Here is a 20,923-nt window from a genome sequence, read left to right as displayed (position 1 = left end):
GAGCAAGGGCAGTTCAAGCTGTCTCAAACTGAATTATTTCTGCAGTGTGTTTTGGCCCTCTGTGTCCAAGTTTGTGAGAATCTAGATCACAATTAGTAAGTAGAATTCAAAGACATAGTCATGACAGTCTGGAATATCAGCATACAAAGGGATTCTGTGTTAGTCTCAAAAGTGCTACAAAATCCCTTTGTATACAGTTAGTAGGTAGGTTAATGAGCAAATAGACTCATTTGAAAGGCCTTGTCCCATCTAACTTGTTGCTAACATACTTATCCAAGTGATTCCATGGGCCTGGCTCAAGATTTACACTGAAGTTATGACTTCCTTGTTCAACTCTTTCTGCTTTCTTTTAGCGCTTGGATTAACCTGTTGGCTCCTACTTCCTTGTGACAGACTCTCTTGAACCAAAATCTGATATCACCGTTCTGTATTCTGTGTAGCTGCAGGAATCCTCAGGGAATTCTTCTCTGTTTTCATATGTTACATTTCAGTGACCTTTGTTCTCCCATTTATAACCTGTGCAAGGAAGACAGAAGCAATCCTGCTGGTGTGTTGGGATTACCAGATAGGGTTACCAGTTTTTCAGCTGACTAAAGCAGCTGAGCTATTAACAAGTAGTTTAATGGGCAGATATAGGTACCTGAAAACAGAGCTAACCCAAGACATTTTGCTGGTTAAGTCAAAGAACAAGCTGTCCTATTCCATTTTAAAAATCTTTCTTCAGCCCTTGCAATGGGAAGCATTCTTTACATAACCAAAGGGAGAAAGTTAGCTCAGGGGTGGAGGGGAAACAGGTCGGTCACTTTCCAGAGGTCTGTCCTCCAACACTGGTCTTGTCACTTCCTTGGATCTGCCACCTGAGGGGGCTGCCTCACTTTACCAAATGGTAGGGCCAGTGCTGGCACAATAAAGTACAGTGGGTGTTAAAAACACAGTAGCAAGCCAGGCCACTTTTCTTTTCTGGACAGTTGGCACCACATCTGTGCCAACTTCAGGCAAACCCCCCCCCCCCCACCTATCCTGATGGCAAGGTTTTTAAAAATGCCTGTGCTCCATTGAGGCTTTCATCTTAGACCTTTAGTGCTTTGTTCAGCATTAAACAAGAACAGTGAACATCAGAGACAGTGAAATTTGCTTGCCTGCCTTAGATTTTACACTACTAGGTAAACCTGCAGCCCAGCTGTTCCCCAGAGTGTTAATGCCCTGCAGCACAATGTTTTCATTGACAGATAGACAATGAGAAATATGGGTTTGGTAAATGCCTTTATTGGCTACCGGATGCAGGTCTACTGCTTGGTTTGCCCTTGGACACAGAGGCAGGTGTTGGGTGATGATTTTCAGGAGACCCAGTTTTGCTGCTGCTAAGATTGCGGCTAAGATGTGGCTCAGTGCTGGACACGGCGGATGGATTGGATCTGGTTGGTATGGGCTTGGGTGCTGTAATCACTGTACTTCTTGTATTCACCATTCTGTCTGTCCCGCTCCAGAACATACTGGTAGCCCCGGTATCCTGGATACTGATAGGCCACCCATCTATGGGGATAAAGCAAAACATTGGCAAGATAAGCAATTTCAGCCCCGCAACATGGTCTTCCAGTGGAAATGGGATAGAGCAATGTCCTTCCCACTCCCATTACTTTTTAAAAATAAAAATAACACAAGCATTATAAAGCTTATTTGGCTATAGGCACACTAGGGCAAGTGAAAGACATGTGTGCACCATGAAAGGTAAGCGCTTTCCCTCTCTTGCCAGTTTTGAATTTCTTAAAGAAGTTCCTCTGCCTCCAGCAAGTAACCTGGAGAAAATCATGCAGGAAGCTCAGTGCTAGAATGCTGAACAGCCTTCCCCCAACCTCAGACTCAAAACATTGGTCTACAACTCCCATCCCACTGGCCAAGCTTACTGAGGATGATGTGAGTTGCAATTCAACACATTTGAGGGGACACTGAATGGGGTATCATTTCTGTCAATATCCCAGAGTGATTGCTCAGTAGGTATTTCCCTACCCACTCTACTTTGAGCAGAAGGTGCATCAGGGACTTCTAGGAAGAAGTCAATTCACCTTAAAGAGAGATGGCTAAGACTCCCCAAGCACCTTCTGTTTAGCAGACCTTCCAGAGATCAGTCCAGTTTTGCCCAGCCCTATCCTTCGGACTATACTTCCCAAAATATCTTTATTTATAACTGTCAACATTTCTTCAACTCTACTGCATTTAACCATCTAAACATTTTATGGTTTCTTGCTCTTTCTCTTTTACTGCTCCCTATGCATGAAACTTACAGTACCTGGACACCTCTGGGGTTACACCCTTTCTGTCCTTTCAAATCTCTTCTCAAAACCCACTTTCTCCATATACATAATACTACATTTATCCCCTTGCTTCCCCCCACAATTTGAGCTGCTAACTACTCTTCCCCCTGTCCCCACTGTTCCTTTCTAAATAGCAACATGCATAATGTATTGTAAACTCTTTGGGGCAGGCAGGGCCCTGACATTTTCTCAGTGTCCTTATGTTACCTTATTAAGCATACTGCCTATGGTTCAGTCAGTTGTGCATATCAATATACTTGGAAAGGTAGGGCTGAGATATGGGAGGCTTCTTTCACTGAATGTAGCAGGGGGTGGGAGGGCTCCAGCTCATCCGAACCTACAAGGGCATCACTTACGCTCCAGAGTTGACCTTGATGGAGCTCACTTCCTTGTTGCCCCAGCCCATGGCCTGCAAGGATGGGTAGTCATCGCTGAGCTCAAACTTGCGTCCTTGGAAATTCTCTGCCTCATAGAGGGTTGCTTTGCTGTCACTGTGGTTCTGCCATATAGGATTTAAAAAAGGGTAATTGAGACTGGGGCCATCACAGGCAACATTAATTCACTCCATGTCTTAATCAGGTTTCCTTTCCTCCATCCAGGGGTGCAATGGTACCTTTTTGCAGTGCCGGCATTCCTCGTAAAAGACTTCCAATGCTACAGTCCCCAAAGACAGTCCAAAAATACAGGCAATTACTTTTATCTATATCAACAAAAGAGTTCTGGAAGTTTTCAACTCCACTCTGGGCCTTTGTTGCTGCCCCTTTTGCATTACAACCAGACAGCCTGTAACAAAATGGGATTGCTGGGAATACCCATTCCCTGCAATCTAGGTACTATGAGGACAGAGGAAAAGTTCAGAGGGCACTGGGAATTTTAACGTGGCTGGGAGAAAGATATTGCCTATCCTGTTAATTCAGAAGTCTCTTTGTTCTGACCCTGCAAACCTTGACACCTCTCCATCTTGAACCCCAATACAGATTTCTCCTCTCACCTTAAAATATTCTTGTGGGCAATCTCTCATCCAATTCTGCAAAAAACAAAACCTTGGGCTTCTGAGAGGGGAATAACATGGGGGGTGGTAAGTAGAATTACTATTTTTGGAGACTTGTAGGAGTGGCAATTCTCATTTTTTCCAGCCTAGTGAAGGGAGTCTAGGAGTAGTCCAGGGGCTGCAGAAATATTTCGACACCATCCCATAGGGGAAAAAAGGCAAGTAATTAGAATGCATATTTCCCCCTATTAATCCTTACCATCCTCTTCCTCCCTTCTCACTAGCGCTCTTGTGTGTTAGACTACGCACACTGCTTGGGGTAGGAAACTATCTTTGTCTTGACACTCTCTATAACCATGCTGCACATTAAATGAGACATAAATAGCAAGTAGTAGTAATGGTGGTGGTGGTTGAATAGGAGTACTGCTTTCCTTGATCCAAGTGTCCAATTCAGTCTGGCCTAAGTTCCACATCACACACTGGATGGCATGTTGTCTTGCTTTCTTTAGGGGTGTATAGTTGTAGGTGTCTGACAATGTGATCCACAGCAAGCAGAGAAGAAGGCTATATGTTTTGTATATAGATGTGTGTGTGTGTGTGCATGCACACATACACTCTGTGTGTGTGTGTGTGTGTGTGTGTGTGCACTTTTGAAGTGATTAGGATTTGCAGGTTCCCAATATTCAGTGGATTCAAGGAGTTAAATGGAAATCAGGCACAGCTGCATACCCTCCACCCCACTCGTTCCATCCCTGCAGCCTGCACTCTGCCAAGTGATCCTGCTAGGCAGGAACGAGATGGTATCTCACACCCCTTTATTAAAAGTGCGGGCATAATCTGACTTGCTGTTATTAAAGCCCAGAGATGGGGACGTGCAGAGATTTTAAAAACCCCGGTTAGGAACGGAAGCGACTGCTCTTGAGATGAAGTGATATGCTGTGCTGGCTATAGTATCTTTGCAATGAGTGTTATACATTTTGTCCAGATAGCCTGGTTGATGCTTTCAAAACTCCCTTCCTTCTGCCTCCTTTCCCATTCCCCTTGACTGTCCCTGTGACCCTAACTCTAAAAAAGGCACCTATCCCAAAACTGCTTACTTCTTTGGATGTAGTAGATTTTATTTATATATCCCAATATGTGCAGTTTTGTTGTTGTTTCTTTCAGTGTTTTTTAAAAATCTTTTTGCTTATGATACTGTTCCTTTGCCAAAGGCCAAGTGCCAAACTTAGCTCTCTATCCCTCTTAAGACTGGTTTACCATGAATGCATGATCCTCTCCACCATCCCACAGAGGGCTGCTTTGACAGCCCACTCTGGTTACAGCTATAAGACATTTTATTTATGTATGTATTTATGGGATTTATATCCTGCCTTTCTTAGAGATGGGGTTCATTTTATCTCAAACGGGGCTGGGCACACTTCTGGATTTTGGGATCTACTTGATATGCCCCTAGAAACCCACCATCCTGAGCCAGATCAAAAATAATGTCCAGAAGTGAGGAACAAAGGGCCTTTGAGTACATGCTCAGCTTCCATGTCAGAAGTATTGTCTGCAAACAAAGGCCTTTACACAGAATCTTATTCCTATTTTCTTCCAACCCTTCTCTTTTTAGCAGCCTGATTTAGAAGAAGATGGGAAAGGCTTGTTGTTCATAGAGTTGTCAATTCGTTGGGAGCCAGAAACCTTCACTGATCAACTGGATGTCACCAGTAGATCCCTTTCTACCCCCTCCTGATCTAAACAGATCCACACGTGATTTAATTTAGAGCAGTTTACAAGCAGCTTGCCAGAATCGTGTGAGCGAATTAGTATCCTACAATATATCTGCCTAATGGGCCTAATATAATCTTTATCTAACCTTGGACATTGTCCTTCTAACCTTGACAAGGTCTCTAGTGTCTTGTCTAAATGAGCAGTGGTAGCATATTTCCCAGTGCACAGCAGCATTCACATAGGAGAGAGATCTAAATACTCCATCTCCCTCCATCTTTTTCTCCTCCTCCATCTCAAAAACAACATCTGGTTGTAAGGGAAGGGATTTAAAGGTAACTGTTCTATAGCAATGACTCCTAAAGAAACAAGACATATCAGAAGGCAGCAACCCTAGCTATTTTCTTGGTTATGATTACAATTGACAGTTCTAGGCCCTGAGAAAGCTTGCATGAAAGGGATGAAACATCTCAGTACTGCACTACTATAACGGAAAAAACAAACACTTTTGATTTCTTTTTAATAATAAAGATGCAAGAACCCTCTTAGGACCTCTGGACCTGGCAACAACATTGTTACATTTTGGAACATTTTCTTACCTCCCCACCCCACTTATCCAGTCTGCAATATTTTGCCTGATGAAGAATTCTGGAGAGCTCAAAAACCCATACATAGAATCATAGAATCACAGAGTGGAAGAGGCCACAAGGGCCATCCAGTCCAACCCCCTTCTGCCATGCAAGAAATCACAATCAACAGATGACCATCCAGCCTCTGCTTAAAGACCACCAAGGAAGGAGACTCCATCACTGTCCAAGGGAGTGTGTTCCACTGTCGAACAGCCCTTACTGTCAGGAAGTTCCTCCTAATGTTGAGGGGTATAGTTTTTTGTGGATTTTTTGGGCTATGTCGTCATGTTCTAGAAGAGTTTATTACTAACGTTTTGCCAGAATCTGTGGATGGCATCTTCAGAGCCATGAGGATGCCAGCCACAGATTCTGGCAAAATGTCAGGAATAAACTCTTTTAGAACATGGCCACATAGCCCAAAAAAACCCACAAAAAACTATGGATGCCGGCCATGAAAGCCTTCGACTTCACATTGAGGTGGAATCTCTTTTCCTGTAGCTTGCATTCATTGCTCTGTGTCCTGTTCTCTGGAGTCGCAGAAAACAAGCTTGCTCCCTCCTCAATATAACATCCCTTCAGGTATTTAAACAGGGCTATCATATCACCTCTTAACCTTTTCTTCTCCAGGCTAAACATCCCCAGCTCCTTAAGTCGTTCTTCATAGGGCATGGTTTCCAGACCCCTCACCATTTTAGTTGCCTTCCTTTGGACACGCTCCAGTTTCTCAACATCCTTTGTAAATTATGGTGCCCAGAACTGGATACAATATTCCAGATGGAGCCTAACCAAAGCAGATGGTACTATTACTATCCCTTGATCTAGACACTATGACTTTTTGATGCAGCCAAAATTGCATTGACCTTTTTAGCTGCTGCATTGCACTGTTGACTCATGTTCAACTTGTGGTCTACTTGGATTCCTAGATCCCTTTCACACAGTATTTCATCAGCCAGGTGTCCCCCATCCTATATCTGTGTGTTTCATTTTCGCCCCTAAGTGCAGTACCTTACATTCTCCGTATGAATTTCATTTGTTAGCTTGGCCCAGCTTTCTAGTCTATTCAGGTCTTTTTGAATTTTGATCCGTCCCTCGGGGTAATTAGCTACTCCTCCAGTTTGGTGTCATCTGAAAATTTGATAAGTTACCCCCAATTCTGTCATCCAAGTCATTGATAGATGTTGCATGCACGAGCCCAGGACAGAACACTCAGTGGCCTAATAAAGTCATTACACTAGTACAGACTTAGTTGCAAAAGCCACTAAATTAAAAGGAGCTTGTAAACCTAAATACCCTGAAGGTACCAATCCCATTTGAGCTTGGAAGCTGAGTTAGTACTTGAAGGGAGACTGCCATAAATACTGGGGTTGTAGGCTATATTTCAGGAGAAGGAACTGGCAGAACCACCTCTGAGATTCTTACCTTTACAAAAAGGTTATCCTAGTCAAGAGGCAACTTGAAGTACAGACACACTTATGTTTGGATTCTCTTTCAACTGTATACAGTAAATTGCTTACCTTGTACATTCATTCTAGGTTTGTCAGGTCACATTCTAGAGCAGCTATTCCCAAGCTAGGGGCTTTCAGATATATTGGACCTGCACCCTCTATCATCCCTAGCACAATATGATTGTGTGGATATGGGGTTGCAGGTTGGCACATATAGAAGGAACTATATTGGAAAGGCTGCTGTAGGTACCTTTGTGCTCCCCAGTGAGCAGCAAATGGACAAGTTTCTCTACCCCCTTCTTTCCTTTTTACTTCTGGCTCCATCCTTTCTATCACAAAATATTAAGCAGAACTGTACACTTGCCCTCCGCATGCCACCTTGGTTTTGACAGATTAATAAACTCATTGATCTTAGAAACTAATATAAAAAGGGAGATTAGGAAGAATGTCATCTTTTCATTAGTGGGGAACTATGCAGGGTATAGTTATCCGACATTTTTAGTGACTTAAGGGCTCTGTATAGCTGAGAAGTTTGCTTACTCCGTACTAACAGCAATTCATCTGATAAAAGATGTCACCTTGTCCCATATACATCTGTAGGATGTCATCTTCAGGTAGATCTTAATTTTATTTTAGCTTCATTTATGTCACTCCCTCTGGCAAATTTCACTGTAACCAAGCCAAGCACACTCACCCACATTTATTAGAAACATCAAGATGAAATTAGTAGATTCGGTAAGTGCCTTTTGTGTTTTTTAGAAGGATGTGCTTGATCATCAAAATAGGGCATCTCCCCCACTATCATCGCCATTGAGGGTTCCCTTGGCTGGCAACCCACCACCAGATCCTTGGGGCCTCCTTTTACTTTGATTCTCCTGAAGTTCATCCACCATTTGGGAGAGGGGTCCTTTTCAGATATTTTAGAGAGGCAAGAAGAATGAGACTGAACTCACAGCACACTTGATGGTACGGAAAGGAGAGCAAGTGCTCAGTCCTGTAGCCCGCTGTTCCCGCTCCAGGCTTCCCAGCGAGGGTACACCTTCCCCAGATGAACGTTGTCCTGGTATCGGGTAACCGAACCCCCACCCAGCTGCAAAGTCAAGAAGAAGGGGGAAGAGGGAAAGAAGACAAAGGGAGTTGGACAACAGTTTGAAAAGCAGCTTGTCACATTACCCATTTGGTTCAAAAGTAACTTGCTGTTGTGATTTGTTGCGTGGTAAACAAAGAACCTGCTACATTCCACACTGATTGCTGCCGTCATTATTTTAATCGCTCCACGGTCTGGATCCCTTCAGAATGAGTGCCTCTACAAAAGAAAAAGTACTTAAAAAGAAACACATGTGTTTTATACCTAATAAGTGACTCATTGCAAAGTATAACTCTATTTTTGAAACACTACAGCTTGAATCTCCTTACCAAAAGGATTGGATCAGAAGTATTGGATATGCTCCCCCCCCCTCCCCCCAATTTTGGAAATATGCATTCACATAAAAGATATTGGGAGATGGGACCCAAGTTTAAACAAAAAATGAAGTTTTGTTTTGTGTACTCCTTATACAAAAAAGCCTGAAGGTAATTATACACAATATTTTAAAACAAGGTATTCAAGAAACTAAGTTTCTGTACACTGAAGCATCAGAAAGCAAAGGTGTCACTATCTCAGCCACCTATGTGGATAATTTTGGATTTTAGGATTCCAGATAAGGGAGACTCAACCTGTATTCCCTTGTTAACAAAAAATGAGTAACAGATAACTATATTACTTGTAGTTCATGATGTATGTTATTTGTAACCCATCACTTCCAAGTGCTGGCTGGGAGTACTTGGTATCCTCAAGTCCTTAAATCAGCAATGTATTTTGCCCAGACCTGTGAAAAGCTGTGGGGCAAAAGATTGGCCAAATTCCACCTGGAGTCCCTAATAAACAAAAGCTAACACTCTTTGTTAGAAGACAAAGTCATCTTCAATTTTCTCATCCATATTAATGGGAATGTTCCAATGCCAAAATGGATTCAAATTTTTAAAAAGTCTCCTTCAGTCTCAAACCCACCAAGTAAAATTTCCCTTCATCAAATTAACTTTTTTCCCACCAATTATCCAAAAATATTTTTTCATGATCCCTCAGCTTTTAAAAATTGCAGCCTTTCTACAGTTTATTTACTTATAGATTCCTAAACAAGCTAAACAATGGCTTAGGATGCTACCACATTGCAGAATGAATGTAGTTTGACACCATTTTTAACTGTCATCCTATGGAATCCTGGAATTTGTAGTTTGTTGTGGCACCAAAGTTCTCTGACAGAAAAAGCTAAACAGCTCACAAAACTACAAATCCCAAAATTTCATAGCATTGACTGATGGCAGTTAAAGCCATGTCAAATTGCATTAATTCTGCAGTGTGGCAGCAGTCTCAGACTACTATATGCAATGGAGGAGTCTTGGACACAGGAAACAGGATGGCAATAGTTACTGTGGGCTACCAGAAACACTTACGGGCCATTTTCCACTTTAATGGAACGAATCTTGCGGAAGCCACGTTCCATGATGCTGGGACACTCCATCAGGAACTCGCATCTCTTCCCCTGGAAGTTTTCTTCTTCCCACACGGTGATCTTGAATTGACCCAGGGTCTCCATGTGCTGGCTGGTCATGAACACCTTTTCTGCTATAAAAATGTAACATGTTTTTAGTGCGGATTTCCTTGAGCATCTGCTGTAGGACCAAACCTTTCTGTGGCATTTAAATGTTGCAGTAGTGGCCGGACTACATCCCTTCAAGCACTGGCAATGGGCAATCAGGGATTTGCTACCATCTTGTAATGGTATCCAGCGCTGACCAAACTACGGTTTAAAAGAATGACTCAAAAGGGAAGTGGTCATGGAGAAAAGAGGCAGTTGGTGGATTAAGGTCCATCTAGGAGCCAGACCATGGGCCTGAGTGTACAGGGCCTGAGCAGAGAGGTAGAGGATAGAAAGGCTTGGAGATGTCTCATTCACAGGGTCACCATGAGTCAAGGTCAACTCAGGCAGCTAACAACTGGGTGGCCCTTGAGGTCTCTTCCAACTCTATGATTCTAACAGCAACTATGGAGCAGGCTTTACAGACACATTCCTCCCTGATATTACAATTTCCTTCAACTGCCACATCTCCTGGACAGGTCTGAACAACAGGGCATCACCATGTCTTCACCAGTCTTGCTACAGAGGTTAGATTCATGTGAATGGTATCTAGGAGTGAGCCATCATCAAAAAATGGGTGCCTGGTGGATAGAGAAAGTTGCCTTCCACACCGCTTCCATTATCCCTGACCACTGGCCATGCTGGTTGGGATGATGGCTCTTGCTATTCAAAGCAGCTGGAGGACACTGCATTAGAGGAAATTCAACTAACATGATGCCATGGATAGCATAGTCTCAATTCCTTCATCACGCAGGCAGGCATGCAGGCACATGAATACACATGCCCACCACTATTAGGACAGCCTACACTACTAGCATGCAGTTTTAGCAGCATTATTAAAGGGCAACACATAGTAAAATATATAAAATATCATTATGTGTGTAGAATTACAAGACAGATGGTATTTTGGATTTTTCTGATTCAGACTCCAAAATTTTTGAGCAATGACATTTTTCCTAAATTAAGCCATATCCTAGACCGTCTTTTAAATTGTAGTTTGGTCAGCAATTGATACCGTCCTAAAATAATAAAGGAGAGGTTTATTATTATAGCTAAGCCTAATTGGATGGCAAAGGTGTAGAAGGAGGGCTAATAACATCTTTCATCTCTCACTCTTACTTGCAGAAAAGTCATTTAGACTCAGAAAACCACCTCACCCTATTTTTTGTACGCACCCTTATGTCAGAAGAGCATCTGTGGAATCTTATTGGGGTCTCAGATCTACAGTGTGTGCATACATGTGTATGCATGCACACACATAAACATGCCTGTGCTTTGATTCTCATGACTGTCAACATATTTTCTAATTGTCCCTTTACCAAGAGAGGGAGAGCCCTGCTGAAAAATAGGAATGTTATAGAATTATGAAGGTTAGATAGGATCTAAGTGCCATCTCACCTAATGTTCTACCAAAAAGCAGAACCATCCAGTCCCTCATCAACAGCCATCAACTAATACAATCCAGATCACAGCATGTCAGAAGCAAAAAGCAGGTGGTGCAGAAAAGAATATTATAGAGCAAACCTCTTCAAATGACTCATGAAAGTGAGTCAAACGAATACAGAGTCACACCTGGGGATGCCCCAGTGCAATCTTTTTGCCAGCCAACCCAGCAACCGTGGCCTTAAAGCCCTCAGAGATCAATCCCTCCCAGGAGAAGCCAACTCTTCATCGGAATGGGCACCACAAATCCAGCTAAGCGCTCAGGGTATGGAGTGATGGAGCTGTTGAGGGCGAGAAGCCGGGAGCTGGTACTTACTTGGTTGGCAGGGCACAGAGGCAAGAGTGGTGGTGCTGGGCTGGGGGGTCCTGGCAACATTATATAGCCTGGCCTGGCAAAGTGACCAACGGGTGTGCACAAACAGGTAGTGCTGAGTCAGCAGTGGCAAGCTGCGGGAGGAGAAGCATCCCATGCCCAGTCTATGCTGTCCATTCCTCTTAGCTATCACAGTGAGATGCCTCTCCTCTCCCCAGGCCAACAATAGGAAACAGGGCATGTTTGCTTAGTAGCTGAGGAGCACAAAAGATAAAGGCCCTGACGGGCCATTTTCCTTTCACCCTTAGAACAATGCCCCAGCTCAGCCAGAGGATTAAGAACATTGCCCATTCCCAGGGCATTGCACGGCAGAGCCTGGCAGCTCTACCATGGGGCAGAGGCAAAGCTGCCCAGGCGCCATCAGGGATGGGAATCTAGAGTCATGCCTCCCACTCCTTTAGTGTCTAATGCTTTCCTGTCCATGGCACCATGCCCATGGAACATGAGTCTAATCAGCTCTTTATATTGGGGTTATTTGAGGACCCCTTGAATTAGCCATTTCTGCCTGACAGATGAGAGTCAGAGGGAGGAGAAAAAAAATGTATTGGCATTTGCTTTTCAAATCTAATTCATACAAGCCTCAGAGATTCTCAAAAGTTTTTTGCATGGTGCCTTTTGTAGCAGCAGCAGCAGCAGCAGCAGCAGCAGCAGCAGCAGCAGCAGCAGCCTTTCCCAATATGGGGCTCTCCCTACCTAATGTGCTGGATTACAACTCTCAGCACCCTAAGTTAAGATACTATTAGTATCCCACATATCTGGATGAGAGCACCAAGTTGTGGGAGGCTGATCTGGAAGTAACCTAGAGGTTTCTTGTACTTCCATATGCCTGTTTCAAAGCTGTAGTTGCAGATAATTGGCTCAGTGAGGAGATAGTAAGAACACTTCTGATGTTACCTGGAAACATGTAGCAATAGCAACCAGTGGGTAAATGCTACAAAGACATCATGTGTGCACATTGTCTGTCTAATCTACACCCCAACCATGACCATACTTGCCTTGAAGAAAGAAGCTGGCCTGATCCTTTGGATCCCATCATAGCTTCAATGGGAGCCTCTCCTGCTTCCATGTCCCAGCGCACCCAGCTCATTTTTAAAACACAATCTTTCCACTGACACTGACTCTTTCTGATTCTTGAGCATCCTTTCATATCCCACCAGGGGGTGCAGGAGGGCAGGAATTGTGCAAGGTAGTTAGTTGCAAAAGAGAATAATGAAGTGGTTATTTGTAACACATTTAAAAATTACAGAAAACATTACTTTTTCTCTCTTTTGTGTTTCTGTATTGATTTTACTCTACTCTTTTGATTCTGTTCCCTCTCTTTTATTTGGTTTCTCAGTTTGTCTGTTTTCCCCCTTTCCTCGGTCTGCCCTTCCTTTTGTCTCATTTTTAAAAAAAAGATTTTGAGCTGGAGGGCAAGGACTTGTAATTTTTGCATGTGTTTGTACAGCATTTCATGCATATTAGGCACTTTTATAAATAATTAATCATGAGGTGATTAAAATCTGTTGAAAGAAGCAGTGGTGTCAGTGGGCTCAAGAAGGTGTAAAATGAAACAAAATGTGGCTGTTGTTGATTACATTTTTTACTTTTAACCAAGTTAATTATTAATTTTATGTTTAGAAATTATACAGACACACATATATTAATTCAAACACTCTGTATTGATAAAGATAAGTGGGGTGCACATTTTTTTAAAAACACAAATAAATATGTCAGGAAATTTGAATAAAGTTGCCTTTTTGAAGATTCTGTGGGGAGGGGGGAGTTAAGTGCCTCTTAAGTCTGAGATAACCTGGTCTGTACAGATACACAGTTTACAAGATTGCCACACTCAAGTGAAGAAACTAGAATTGGGTGTGCAATACAAAAGGAGATATTAACTTGTGCCACTTGCCTTGATGTTCTTGGGGGAATTCCTGGATATACTAACAAATACTCCAGGTATTAAAGTGTTTATAGATCTTGGATAAGATTTGTATGTTGGACAACAGCAAAAGCTCCCCAGACCTGGAGAGAAAGAAAAACAAACAAAACAATATAAACTCTCATAGCTTCTTGTAGGGTGTGTGTGTGTGTGTGTATGTTTGCAAGGACCTGCTCCCTAATTGGAGTGTTTAGGATTCCAGTCATGTAATTTGCTGTGGTATATTTTTATTATACAGAAGAACTATATAAAATTGTGAAATTATATATAGGAAGAAGAAACCTAGGAAAATGAACCTCAAATTTTGGAAAGCAAAGTGAAAGCCACACTCAAAGCAACAGAGAAGAATACATCACCAGGAATAGATGACATACCAATAGAACGGCTAAAAGCCACAGAGGCAGAATCAAGCACAGTTTGAACTAAAACCTGTCAAAAAAGTATGGAAAACAAAGCAATGGCCCACAGATTGGTAGTGATTAATATACATTCTCATGAACAAAAAACAAACAAACACTGGGGCCCTGTGAAGACTGGCACTTTGGGCCAGCCTGGGGGTGGAGTCGGGTTGTAGCATCTACATGATGCATGCCCCGGCTCTTCTCTCAGGGTGCCATGATGCTGTGTGTTGCACCACATGGTGTGCAGCGTCATGGCACTCTTCTGGTGCTGCGTCCACATGATACAGTGCCAAAGGAGCGTTGTATATCCATGGCGCTACTGCTATCACACCCTTTCCAGTGACTGTAGTGTGTGGTTGCCATGGCCCTGATCTGGTTGAAGAAGGGGCGACTGGAGGCTCAAAATTCTGCAGCACAGAATCCTATGGAGTAAGAAATTCCAGAAGTGCAATCTGGAGTCAGTAAATGAAGAGACACTAGGGATCACATGGTAAACATATGATGGGTAATGGAATGATCCAGAGAATTCCAAAAGAAAGTCTACATATACATTTTTGGGTAAGGTGATTGAGAGGGCTGTTGCCAGCCAACTCCAGGCAGTCTTGGATGACACCGATTATCTTGATCCATTTCAAACCGGTTTCAGATCAGGATATGGAGTGGAGACTTCCATGGTCTCCTTGGTCGATGATCTCCGTCTATGCATCGACAGGGAAAGTGTGGCCCTGTTGGTGCTCTTGGACCTCTCAGCAGCCTTCAGTACCATTGACCATGCTATCCTTCTGGAACGCCTGAGGGAATTGGGAATCGGGGGCACTGCTTTGCAGTGGTTCTGGTCCTGTCTCTCAGGCAGATTCCAGATGGTGTCACTTGGCGACAGTTATTCAGCCAGGAGGGAGCTCACATTGGGCATCCCTCAGGGTGCAATACTGTTGTCAAAGCTTTTCAACATTTACATGAAGCCGCTGGGTGAGATCATCCAGAAACATGGGGTGCAGTGTTATCAGTATGCTGATGACACCCAAATCTGCTTCGCTATGTCTCGGACTGCTTCAGTGACCAAGGATGGCATCTCCCCTCTGAATGACTGTCTGAGGTTGATAATGGATTGGATGAGGGAAAATAGACTTAAATTGAATCCAAATAAAACAGAGGTACTCGCTATAGGTAATCCTAATCCAGGTATGGTGATCTGTTCTCCAGTTCTGTATGGGATCACACTTCCTCTAAAGGACTGTGTTCGTAGCTTGGGGGTACTCCTGGATTCATCACTTCAGCTGTCATCTCAGGTGGATGCGGCAGCCAGGAATGCCTGTTATCAGCTTTGGCTGATTCGCTAGCTGCGACCCTTCCTGGAACGGGAAAACCTAGAAACAGTTGTACACTCACTGGTAACCTCTCGTCAATCAATAGACTTTGACTGCATAGACCATGAAAAACTATGGAATGCTCTCACAGAAATGGGAATGCCACTACATTTGATTGTCCTGATGTATAACCTGTACTCAGGACAAGGGGTTGCCAGAAGAACCTAATATGGAGAAACAGAATGGTTTCCAATTAGCAAAGGGGTCAGACAAGGCTGCATTCTATCACCCTGTTCATTCACCCTGTATATATAAAATATCATACACACAGCAGGTTAGACTCAGAGGCAAGAGGAGTGATGTTCATTGGCGGAATGAACATTAACAGCCTATGATACAAAATGACACAGTAGTATAGTAGAAACCATCAAAGACCTGAAGCAATTACTGAAGAAGGTCAAGGAGGAAAGTGCCAAGAAAGGCTTAATGTTGAACATCAAGAAAATGAAAATAATGACCACAGAAGATCTACAAGAATTCATCCCAGATAATGAGAAAATTAAAATAGTCATAGAGGTCCCATACTTGGAATCAAATACTGATAGGAACAGTGATTGCAGTCAAGAAATTAGAATAAGATTCGTTACATGCCCATAGGTTTTACCCTTGACATATTCATAAATCAAATCAAAATCCATAATTTTGGCCCCCAAACCTGCCCTTAATTTATACATGAGGTCAACTAATACCAGAGTATATATGGTATATAAAATCTAGTAGGCACATGGATGGTTCTCTTCCAGAGGAAACAGCTTTGAACAAAACATGATATAGAAACTTGGTTGATACTACTTTAGGATTAAACATGAACATTCATTTCAGTCAACAAATCTCTAGAGTACCTACAAAGAACCTGACGTCATTAATGTTGATCCATTTGTTTTTTATGACAGACTGGAGTGTAATTAGTTTGTTGAGCTACTAAGTCACTGAGTAACCAAAACTGATCTTTGTCTTTATGATTCAACCAATGAAACAGCTTCTTTCATGTTGTGTGACCAACTCGATGGCCAGTTACATTACACTGCAAAAAAGGTAAATGTTGAATAAGGGAGTGAGGGAATAAGAAATGCTAAACTAAGTAAGTTTACAGCAAAGTGAACAATATTTAAAGGGATGTCATATTGAGGAGGGAGCAAGCTTGTTTTCTGCTGCTCCAGAGACTAGGACCCGGAGCAATGGATGCAAACTGCAGGAAAAAAGATTCCACCTCAACATTAGGAGGAACTTCCTGACAGTAAGGGCTGTTCGACAGTGGAACAAACTCCCTCGGAGTGTAGTGGAGTCTCCCTCCTTAGAGGTCTTCAAGCAGAGGCTGGATGGCCATCTGTCACAGGGGATGCTTTGATTGTGATTTCCTGCATGGCAGGGGGTTGGACTGGATGGCCCTTGTGGTCTCTTCCAACTCTACGATTCTATGATTCTGTGATTCAATATCAAGGAAACTTCTGGTTCTTCTGCAGATTTCTAAAAGCCAAATGAAATTTGGGAAACATGACTGTTTTCTGAGTGCCAAACTGGATTAATAAAATCACAGAATAAGGACATCTAATCCAGCCCCCTGCCATGAAGGAATACACAGCTAAAACACTTCTGAAAGAAGGCCAGTCACTTTTTAGAGGTTTAAAGATCTTCGAAGATGGAAAGTCCACCACTGTCCAAGACAATCTATTCAACTATTGAAGTACAGTACAGTAAAGAAGTTCTTCCTAATGTTTAGGTAGAATTTCATTTTTTGCAATTTGAATCCATCGCTTCATGATCTAGCAACAGAAAATAAACTGGTTCCATCTTCTATGTGACATCCCCTCAGATATTTAAAGATAGCTATCATGTCACTTCCCAGCCCTTATTTTTCTAAAATAAACCTAGCCAGCTCTTTAAATTGTTCCTCATGATTTCCAGAACTTTGATAATCTTGGTCCCTTTCTCTGGACATGTTCCAGTTTGCCAATATCCTTCCTGTGTTGTGGTGCCCAGGACTGGACACGGTATTCCAGGTGAGCCCTGGCTGAAGCAGAATAGAATGGCAGTAATATTTCTCTCACTCAGTACACTATATTCCTGTCAATGTAGTCCAGAATTCCATTAGTTTTTTTTGGCTACCACATTACACTGTAATGTAGACTCATGTTTAGTTCATGGTCTACTAAGACCCTACATCCTTTTCACATGTACTGCTTTCAAGCCAGGTGTTTCCCAGCCTATATTTGTGTATATCATTTTTCTTGCCTCTATGTTGTTTTTGTTGTGTGCCTTTAAGTCATTTCCAACTTGTGGCAACCCTATCCTAGGGGTTTCTTGCCAAGATTCATTCAGAGGAGGTTTGCTATTGCCTTCACCCTGAGGCTGAGAGCATATGATTTGCCCAAGGTCATCCAGTGGGTTTAATGGCCAGGCAGGGAATCAAACAGTGGTCTCCAGAATTGTAGTCCAGCCCTACTGAAATTCATTTTGTTAGATTTGGTCCAGCTATCCATCTGTCAAGGTCATTTTGAATTCTGTTCCTGTCCTCTGGGGTCTTAGCTACTCTTAATTTGCTGTCATTTGCCAATTTGATAAGTTTGCCATCTATTTCATAATCTAAGACATTTATAAAGATGTAAAACAACATTGGGCCCAGGACTGAGTCCTAATGCACTCCACTAGTCACTTCTCTTCAGGACGAAGAGCAACCATTGGTGAGTACCCTCTGAATTTAATCTGTCAACCAATTACAAATCCACCTAATTGTAATACTGTCTAGTTCACAGTTCACCAGCTTGCCTACAAGAATGTCATGGGCAACCTTGTCAAATAGTTGACTGAAATCAAGACATACTACATCCACAGCACTCCTCTTGTTTACCAAACTTGTAACTCTGTATTTAAGAGAGAGAGAGAGAGAGATTAGTTTTGCATAATTTGTTTTTGAGAAGCCCATATTGACCCTTTGTAATCAGAGCATTCTTTTCTAAGTGTACACAGGCTGATTATTTAATTATCTGTTCTAGAACCTTTCCTGATGTCAAGCTGGCTGGTTGGTCATTGCTTGGGTCTTCTCCCCCCCCCCCATTTTCGAAGATGGGGACAACATTTGCCCTCCTCCGTTCTACTAAGACTTATCCTCTCCACCAAGAATTTTCAAAGATTATTGACAGTGGCTCTGAGAGTACATCTGCAAGTTCCTTTAGTATTCTTAGATGCAACTCACCTAGCCTTGGAGACCTGAATTCATTTCATAGAATCATAGAATCATAGAGTTGGAAGAGACCACAAGGGCCATCCAGTCCAACCCCTGCCATGCAGGAAATCCAAATCAAAGCATCCCCAGCAGATGGCCATCTAGCCTCTGCTTAAAGACCTCCAAGGAAGGTGACTCCACTATACTCCAAGGGAGTGTGTTCCACTGTCAAACAGCCCTTACTGTCAGGAAGTTCCTCCTAATGTTGAGGTGGAATCTCTTTTCTTGTAGCTTGCACCCACTGTTCCGGGTCCTGTTCTCTGGAGCAGCAAAAAACAAGCTTGCTCCCTCCTCAATATGACATCCTTTCAAATATTTAAACAGGGCTATCATATCACCTCTTAACCTTCTCTTCTCCAGGCTAAACATCCCCAGCTCCCTGAGTTGTTCCTCATAGGGCTTCATGGTTTCCAGACCCTTCACTATTTTAGTCGCCCTCCTCTGGACACACTCCATTTACAGTAGCTATGTTTTCCTTTACTATCTTTCTACCTATTCTGGGCTCCCACTGCCGTTCCCCTTACTGCATGATTTATTTTGTTTGTAGCAGTTACAGCACTGTTTTGGTTTTGGGAGAAGACTGTGGCAAAAAATAAACAGTTCAGCCTTTCCTCCACTTTTAGCCCACTGTTAGCATCTTCCCTATGCAATCATCCTTTTATTTCCTTGTTTCCTTTTTATTATTTTTAACCTCTCTAGTGAGCCTGAGTGCATTCTGAATTTTAGCTTTCTTGACTTTCCCTTTACAGGTATTGACTATTCATTTGCTAGTTTCTCCCTTCTTCAATATCACATACAAGTCTCTTTTAAATATCAGCTCATCTAGAAGTTCTTTGTATATCATCCTGGGGTTTTAGGCACTTTCCATTTATCTTCCTCCTTGGAACTATTTGCAACTGTGCATTCACTAACTCATCTTAACTATCTCCCAGACATCATGAACTCCCTCACCTATGAACATGTCTGACCCTGGGATCTTACCCTGTATTTCGCTAAACTTGCTAAAATAACCTTTCTTTTTAAAATTTGTTTGCAAAATTTGTTTGTATGAGATTTGTTCTTACATACAGAACAAATCTCATGCAAACATGAAACATACAAATAAAAATGAATGCTATTGTTGGAGGAAACAATGTAGAGCAGTCAATGACATCAGTCAATGATTATTTTTATGCAGATTCCCAAATGCATCTGAGGAAGTAGACCTAAGTCTATAGAAAGCTCATGCTGCCAACTTCTTTCTTTCAGTTAGTCTCAAAGGTTCTACAAAATCTCTCTACATACTCATTTTTATATTGTTGTTCTTGGTGGTGGTGGTGTATGCCTTCATGTCGTTTTCAACGAAGAGACCGTAAGCTGAAGCTAGCATGGGGTTTTCTGGGCTGAGAGTGTGTGACTCACCCAAAGTCACCCAGTGGGTTTCCATGGCCAAATGGGGAACTGATGCCTGATCTCCAGAGTCATAGTCCAACACTGAATCCACTACACCATGCTGGCTAGCCAAAAGTATTATCCCAAATTTCTCCAGAATAGCTGGAGCATGTTTGCTAGGATCATCATCTTTATTCATATGACAAATCATAATAAAATTCTATAAAATTATCCACGCCTGTTTCGTCAAATCAGAGTTATTGAAGTCCAGAGTGAGTGTGCCTGACCACATCTGGCTCCCCCTTTCCTCTGTACAACAAATCCCAAGAGGACTTGGCCACTGCCGTACAACTGTGGAGAAATAAGTGGGCAAAACAACAAGCTACAGAAAATCTAGCACCCCCTGAAAGTGCCTGGCCCCCACATTTATGTGACACCCCCATAGAAAGGTGGCTTTGCTCAAACCTCACATCGCTCCCCACTTTCCTGCCTAGAGCAGATGGAAGCAGCGCCAACCCCTGTTTATCTTGCCACTGGTTGCCTGGTGCAGTGTTTGCTCCAAGGACCGTTTCCTGCTGCAGGCACAGACACAGCTGGGTTTATTTGCCAGGCCTGGTTGATTAGATCAGGAATGGCTCCCCTTACCTCCCACATCTCACTCTTTCCTTCTTTTCTTCTCTCTCTTTTTCTCTCTCATCCCTCTTCTCTCCCCCCCCACAACTAACACTCTCTCTTCCCAATCTCATTTCACTAACAAATCATCCTGCACCCCTAAGAAGGTAAGTAAATAAAACAAGGGAGCATGTTATTTCCCTGTCCATGCCAGTGTCAGGAAATATGTTAGTGCCAGGGCAATAGGGAGAAGCAGTTCTTCCAGCAAGAGCTAGAAGAAGACAACTCGGCTAGAGAAGCTTAGCTTGAACCATTTTGAAGGCAAAAACACTCTTGGTCTCTTGGGAAAATCAGACCCAGGCCATGTCATTCCCAACTTCAAGAGCTGCACAGAAAGAAAGAAAGAAAGAAAGAAAGAAAGAAAGAAAGAAAGAAAGAAAGAAA

At 42.7% G+C, this 20,923-nt stretch overlaps 1 protein-coding gene across 1 annotated transcript; it reads right to left on the bottom strand.

The window, feature by feature from the left end:
* Positions 1-1,280: 1,280 nt before the first annotated feature.
* On the bottom strand, positions 1,281-11,581 carry CRYBA2 (crystallin beta A2). The gene is given in 8 exon segments (XM_042443256.1): positions 1,281-1,533; positions 2,669-2,811; positions 8,041-8,061; positions 8,063-8,089; positions 8,091-8,125; positions 8,128-8,177; positions 9,581-9,752; positions 11,525-11,581. Coding segments are annotated over 7 exon segments (582 nt in total). The 5' UTR covers positions 9,739-9,752; positions 11,525-11,581; the 3' UTR covers positions 1,281-1,385.
* Between the last annotated feature and the right edge of the window lie 9,342 nt (positions 11,582-20,923).

The sequence above is a fragment of the Sceloporus undulatus genome, chromosome 1 (assembly GCF_019175285.1).
Source record: "Sceloporus undulatus isolate JIND9_A2432 ecotype Alabama chromosome 1, SceUnd_v1.1, whole genome shotgun sequence".
In the NCBI taxonomy this organism is placed as follows: Eukaryota; Metazoa; Chordata; class Lepidosauria; order Squamata; family Phrynosomatidae; genus Sceloporus; species Sceloporus undulatus.
Note: the sequence above shows the minus strand (reverse complement) of the source record. Positions and strands in the feature narration are given on the sequence as shown.